Source organism: Alligator mississippiensis, chromosome 2, assembly GCF_030867095.1.
Source record: "Alligator mississippiensis isolate rAllMis1 chromosome 2, rAllMis1, whole genome shotgun sequence".
Classification (NCBI taxonomy): Eukaryota; Metazoa; Chordata; order Crocodylia; family Alligatoridae; genus Alligator; species Alligator mississippiensis.
The window spans coordinates 172072848-172080249 of NC_081825.1; the positions used below are offsets into that span (position 1 = coordinate 172072848).

A 7402-nucleotide genomic window follows, 5' to 3' on the forward strand; every position below is an offset into this window, starting at 1 on the left:
CCACTCCTTCTCATAGGAGGGGAAAACCTTTTACAACAAAAATTTGACCCTCAGGAAAATGTCTGGATTTATCATGTTGCCCCGCGGTTTTTCACCGCCCAGACAAAAGGCTTCTGACCTGACGCCGGCTCATAAAATGGAAATAGGGAGGGAAACACAAAAGGGATCCTTTCACTTCTGTTTTGGCAGAAGCTACTGGGACAAGGGGTTTGGAAAAGACAAAATCACTCTGAAGCCCTGTCCATTGGGTCATGAGGTTCCAGTTGGGCCTCCTTGCTTTCAAAACTGCCCTGTTAGGCAGAATTGGGGCGGCTGAACCCAACCGTAGTCCCAGACCTGGTCAGTGGCTCATATTTCTAAATACACACACACACATCCATTCAGTCAGACAGACCCCCTCCCACATTGCCTCAGTTAACTAACTGCAAGCCCAATGTGCTGTTGGATGGAGGTGATTCAGACAGATTCTCTCTGCACAGAACGTACGTTACCAGACAGGATTATCAGACAGAAAATTTTAGCCGGCAGTAAGGTTCAGACTGACCTGTTTTAACAAGGTTCAGATCCAGTTACCACGGCCAAGTTGGGAGCGTACGGGCAGTCCTCCTCCAAAACCCCAATAGAGATTTTGAATTAGGTCTCTTACCTCTCAAGTTTGGTGCCTCAGGGTTCGGGGGGGCAGTCCACTGTCCTCCTTCCTCAACACGTATTCTGGATCCGAGTCACGGCTCCAGGAATTGTCGTGGAAACACACGCAGCATACTTTTGGGTCAGGTCAACAGAAGCTTTTATTCAAATGAAACTACAGCTGTAGGGGGGACTCCAAAGTGACATAGATTTCCCAAGCACTTGGAAGGAGTTCCCCCCCAAGAGCAAAATCAGGAGGCTTATATACTTTTTAACAGTTGCTTACAACTCACGTGATCATATAGTGGAGTTTGCTAGGAAAAGCAGCTACAAACAAACATTAGCTCATACTGCTGTGCTGTTATCAGGATGGGAACTATGGGGGAGACAAAGCGAGAACTAACACCTCCTTCTTGCACCTGGAAATCGGAGTTGTACATACTTTATTTTTTTTCTGCTATCTTCAAGGCCGCGGTGAGTGAAGCAGTTGCAGAGGAGTTACAAAGAACAAACACTTTCCCTTATCTGTTCTACTGTACAGAGCCAGCAATTCCCTACAAAGCGGTTATGTCATCTTATAACTTGTATGATCAAAGTTTAAGGCATTTATTTTTTTCTGATTCCACAATACCAAATCTCTTGATTTTCAAGAGTTTGTCTCTTGATTTTTGACACAGTGGAGTTGGCAATACTGCTTCAGGCACTAGCCCTCTCACACTCACTACCCTTTGTAACAACAAGCACAAAGATACAATCATCCCTAGGGTGTTCTGGAGGTGTTTTGAGAGGCAGAAGAAGGTCTAAAAAAGATCACCAGGCCTGCAGATGGAGAGAAAATTCCCAGCAGAGTGTCTCTTTGGAGACTGGGGAAGAAAGAAAGCAGTGTAAAGGGGAGATACTCTGAGTGGGCTGAGGTGGCTGAGAAACATGGGTATTTTATTCTCCATTTTCCATTTCCACATCATTAGGATAGTCTTGGGGGAGCACAAGCATTTCAGACTCATACCAAGCTTTATGCTTCTCTTTCATTGCTGCAATTATGGCCACCAGGGAATAGCCAAACTCAACAATGCTGCAGGGCTGCCTCTTGTTTACATACTTATAACCTGCAGCATGCATGGCCACCAGCTGGCCAGCCGTGTCAAACACTGGGGAGCCAGAAGACCCCCCAAAGAAGCTGGTGTCATAAGTGACAACATTGGGATTGTTGACCACATCATGGAAACTTCTCTGGGTGAACATGTGGATGCACTCTTGGCCCTTAGGGCCCCCAGGGCCACAATTGTTGTCATTGCACGCTTCCTTCTCACCACACTTTACACGGTGGTTGCACACCCTTCCACGCTCACATACAGGAACCACAGTACAGCCATCTATGGATTTTTCTTGCCCATCTGGGTGGCCAATGATATAAATTACACCATTAAATGGCAGTGGGTAACTTAAGGACAGAAGACCTGCTGGGAACTCATTTGGTTCTCCTTTTAGTTTCAGGACAGCAAAATCCAGATCCCTGTCAGATATTTCAAACCAAGGTGCTAGCTTCAGCCAGCTGTTTTCTGAGGGACGTCCATCCTCATAAGAGAAAGTCACCTTGGCAGAGCGACTAATTATCAATGGCCAATCCTTTTCCTCCACGCCTGGGCCAGTAATGAGACTCACCACATGATGGCAGGTGAGTATATAGTTACCTTGCAAGACAAAGCATGTGGCAGAGCCCCCTTCATTGCTGTCCCACGTTATGTACCCCACTGAGTCACTCCTTACACTGAGGCATTTAAACACCCTAACGAGCGTGGAGTTCTTTGTCTCCTTCCCAAAGTTCTCTTTGTACAATTTGAACACAGCTCCACTAGATTTGCCTTTTTTAAAGGCTTCTGAAAAGAACTCATCAATCATTTCACTTTGCTTTTTTAAGTCAGGATACAGTTCAAGGACAACAGATTTGAAGTAATCATAGGTCTTCTCCGGTACCTCTTTGGGAGCCATGGAAGACTGCTCATTCCCCAAATCATTCCTTGTCTTACCTCGTCGCTTAATTTTAACCTCCACATCAAAGCACCTGTTGGCTAGACTGTCCACAGTATAGCCACTACATATAAACTTTTTGTTCTCTACCAACCCCCACTCTTCTTGCTCCAGTAATGGCAGAAACCGGCCATCTTTGCAAAGGGCGTCCTTGATGGTCTCCCCTTCTGGAGCAAAGACACACAGATTACAGCGATCTTTGGCAAGTTGTTGGCACTGGAGAATTCTGTGGCCTTGCAAAGAATGGGTCTCCAACTTATTGCCAGTGGGAGAGACATAAAATATGATGCATTTTTTTTCCTTGATGTCATGCTGACGGTGTCTCGTCTCACCAGCATCTGTGCCCTTTTTCACAGCATAAAATTTAATTTCAAAATGTGAATTCTTAGGCAAGCATGCAAGTGGCATGCCCAAATTAACATAGCCTTCCACCCCTTTCTTTCCCAGTAGGTGCATCTCCTTGCCTTTCTCCTTGGCAACCCGAGCACAAATGACTTCTTGAGCCATCAGAACTGAGTAGATACTCTCGTGGACTTGGCCTTTCACCATATAATCGGTGCCTTCATTACTGAAGTTGACAGTGAATTCTTGCATCTCTTCAGTGGATTTGTCACAGGGGCTCTGTTTAGTTTGGTGGTCTCTGTCACTCAAAGAAGATGAACTTCTGAGAACCCGACCAGACACAGTGGCTTCTCCCTGCTGAATTGGCTTAAAAACAAAAACAAATAAAACAAACAAAATAAACCTATTGAAAATGAAGCTGGGTAAGTGTGTACATCTGAGAAGTATGGCTGTGTGAAACAGCAGCGTTCTGCTTCGACATCCATTTAGATGGAACAGTGTTTTGTTTTGCGTTTTGTTTCATTTAGAAAGCACTGGTCTGTTCCGTTTCATCAAAATGGTTTTGCTGTTTTGATGTTTGGCCCATAGGTTATAATGGGGAGACATGAGACAGCCTATAACTTTGTCATTTCTTGCCTGACTGAGATGAAACTCGCAGGGGTGGTAGCCCCTTTTGAGGGCATGACGTCTGCCAAGATTCAAGGATAATAGGTGAAGGGGTTTCTAGGAAACTGCACCTCAGGCTACTGACAAACAGGAGCCAGGGAGCAGCATCCTGTGATCTGGCAGGCAGATTGCGGGCCTGCACTCCCAGGAGGAGTCTGACAGCCCTCCTTCAGGCCCCTGGTCTGCCTGATGGATCACAGGATGCTGCTCCTGCTGCCTGGGAACCAGCGCTGGGGAACTGAACCCAGCTGGGGGAAGCGCCTCCTCCAGCCTGGCTGAGTTCCCCAGCACTGCCATTGGCTGGGAACTGAGCCTGGTGGCAGGAGGGTCTTCCCCCTGCTGGGCTCAGTTCCCAGCAGCTCCAGCCCCATGGAACTCAGCCTGGTGGTGGGAGGCGGAGCGCAGTGCCAGCTCTGCCTGGCTTCCGCCACCAGGCTGAGCCAATAGGACTGCAGCCCAGAGGCTGGAGGTGGGGAGAGCCAGGGCTGTGCTCCCCGCTGGGAGCGCAGCCCTGGCTCTTCCTTATTTCCCACCACCTGGCTGGCTGCTTTGAAATTTGAAACGTTTAGAAAATTTCAAAATGTTTTGACTGGCCTTGTTTCATTTCGAGGCTGTTTCGAAGCCCTGTTTCATTTTGTTTTCGCTGTTTCGAGCTCAAAACAAGTCAAAACAGCATCAAAATGAAACAGCCAGTGAAATTTCGCACAGAGAAGGACTCTGACCTGAGGAAGGCTGGGAACATTTGGGAAAATATTGAAAACTAGTTTAGATTGTTAGTTTAGATTGTTTTCATTGAATATCCAGGGGTCAACCAACCCCGCCCCCCCAATGGAACCCCCCCCCCCCCCCCCCCCAAAGCAGCGCACACTTGAGGAGCATGCACTGCTAAAAAGCAGGGCTGGGATACTCGGAGCCTGCTGCGGCTGCCAGCCAAGCTCTGCCCAGCAGGATCACCATGGCTGCAGCACCCGGAGGCCAGGGGACCAACATCTATGCATGTCTGAACGCACCCTATCTGATTCATTATTTGAACTCCTTCCCATTTGTCATTCATCTTCTATGCTCCTGGTGGTATAAAATTTCTCTAGCTCCTCAATTACCATAAAGTTTTCAAAGTTAAATGGTATCTTATTGTCTAATACAACAATAACAATAATAACAATCAGAAAAAAAAATAATTATCTTCTCTGATATGTTACAAATGCACACATAAGCATGCACACAAAAGAGAGAGTTCACCCTAACATCTTTTTCTTTTGCTGGTCAGTTAACAGGGTTTTTGTGGAGGCAACAGCCTCCTCTCAATAAAAACAACAAAAATCCAAAACAGAACAATACATTGACCAGTATATTATGAGGGCACTTTTGCATCTCTTTCTGAAGAGTTCAATGCTGGCCATTGTTGGAAGGATACCATATAACTTGATTGTTCCAGAATGGCATGCCAGGTGTGTGCATTTGGAAAACAGGTTTCTTGTTTTAGGCACCAAGAGGTTAGGATCTGTTAAAAGCCATAAGTAACATACCATTAAATATTTTTTGATATCACCATCCTTGTATGACTTCTGAGTCCGGGACAATTTTGATGTCTTCTTGGATGTCATGTTTACTCAGGAGGAACAATAACTTGATAATACAAGAAAAAAAATCACCTTTTGGGAATAGCTAGATGAAGAGACAGGTTATTCCCTCCCTGCTCTGCAACACATCAGTCTATTAGACTAACTCAGTGTTGCCAACTCAGGGTGGAGTCACTACTTTCCTGGTTTTTGTTACTGAAATAATGCCAAAAGGCAAATCAGAATTCACGAAAGCACATTTTTTATCATAATATTTTAAGATAATTTCATTGGTGTAGCCAAACTGCTTCCAGTTCCAGAGCTAATGTGGGCAAACATACCTAAGATGCCCCTGTAAAGTGCCAGGCTCAGCAGCAGTGGTGCAGGACAAACTGGTGCTCAGCACCGGGAAAAAGTGGTTCCTTCCCCTCCTGCTGCCTGCACTTCCTGGTGCAGCACTCTGAGCCTGCACAAGGCTGCCTGCATCTGCTCTGGATCCCCTGCTCTCTGCCTCCCCCCCAATCCTTTGGTCTCCCTCCACCACCACCACCCCATCCAACACCCTGCCCCCACACAGGCTCTTCCTACCCCACACTCTATGCACTGCAATACCTGCAGGTCCAAGTAGGTTTCTTCAGGCTGTATGGGCCACTGCAGATTGGCTAAAGGATACGTAATTAGGCAGAGTGGGAACAGCACTTTCCCAGCTGATTGGCTGTCCAGGGCATAGCCACAGGGGCAGGGCCAGGAGGCTGATCTTTTTGCACGGCAGGGCTCTATGCACAAGATAAAATTGTGTAGTAACTTGGTTCCGTTTCCTGAGTGAGTTAAGTCAAGCACATGGTGTTCCACACCAGATTCCCCTTCTCTAACAACTTTCCTTTCATGTCCCTAAGATATTTTGATTCATCTAGAATTTTTCCCCCCCTAAACGTCTCATGATCTCTGCAGCTCTTTCATCCAGCACCCTCCAGAGGCCAATTACTGGACAACTTCCTTTTCCACTGATCTCTGTCATTCTATCCCACCCTTTTCTGGGAAATCCTTCTTCATCAGCAGAAAAAAAAATTCTGTTTCTTTTACATCAAGCGCAGCCAAGCCACTTTCTGGTATTTTGTACAACTCAAGGCTTGGTAATTTTGGGTGGCTCCTAGAGTTCTTAACTCCTGGATTGTCTGTACATTAACACTTTAAAGTGGTTTGTACCTGAAAGCTTGCAAAGCATTTTTCCAATTAGTTTAGTTGGTCTAATAAAAGGTATCAGATTTACCCAAAGAACCTTGTCTGCCTATGTCCTTAAACCAACACACCTACAACTAACACCCCTAAAGTGGTTTTAATCACTTGTTATGTGGCTCAAAGTTATGCAGTTCTAGTGCAGAATTAGCTCTGATCCACACTACCCAGCTCCAGTTCCGTTAAGGTATGATCACTCCCCACAGATGTGCCACCCAAATTGAAGTCCTTCAGGATCCCAGGATCTTTCACGTCCCTGCACATACAGCAGGGTGGGATCCTGTCTTGGTTTACCAGCCCTCTAGTTGCAATTCACAGCTTCTAGTAGCAAGTCACAGCTGTGAAGTGGGGGACAGTCTGAGAATGTTTCTAGACTAAGGGTGTGACAGCTCCAAACTCCAAGTTAGCACTAACAGCTATCGACATTTGTGCGGTTCACAGTGTAAGGCATAACAAGCCGCTCAGTGACTAACTGTAAAGAAACAGACAGCCCCAAACCTAAAATGGTAAGTTTATGAGCTTCTTAATTGACATAATAAAATTAAAAGAGAAAGTATTTTAATCACCTTTACAGGCTCCCTTATGGTGTTACAAAGAACTGAGGAGAGAGCATACCTGCATGTGGATGCTGATAGTGACCTATACTAGTTGAAAACAGGAGTGCTTTGTTGCTTGCTTGGTGCATGTCCTGCACAGTTCAAAAACAAGGGAGAGTCTCCTGGAGCAGTGCTAGTTTTTCTGAGCACAAGGAACTGCCTTTGGCTCCTGCTGCCCCTATGACTTCTATCCAGGCTCAGTCGTGTGCAGCAAGGTATGACCCATTGATTGCAGAATTAGCAACAGCCTTCTTAAGAGGCAAGGAATCTTGTGGGCAATTTCTTACTGGCATAGGCAACGGGTAAGGGGTGCACGGGGGTGCACATGCCCCCCCAAAAGGGCCGGTG

At 46.2% G+C, this 7402-nt stretch overlaps 1 protein-coding gene across 1 annotated transcript; it reads right to left on the reverse strand.

Annotated features, from left to right (window-relative positions):
* Positions 1-770: 770 nt before the first annotated feature.
* FAM111A (FAM111 trypsin like peptidase A) lies at positions 771-6135 on the reverse strand. Its single transcript, XM_006263563.4, has 3 exons — positions 5835-6135; positions 5190-5289; positions 771-3363 (listed from the first exon to the last, which is right to left on the reverse strand). Exons 2-3 carry the CDS (start codon positions 5265-5267, stop codon positions 1564-1566), a joined length of 1878 nt encoding a protein of 625 aa, XP_006263625.2. The 5' UTR covers positions 5268-5289; positions 5835-6135; the 3' UTR covers positions 771-1563.
* Between the last annotated feature and the right edge of the window lie 1267 nt (positions 6136-7402).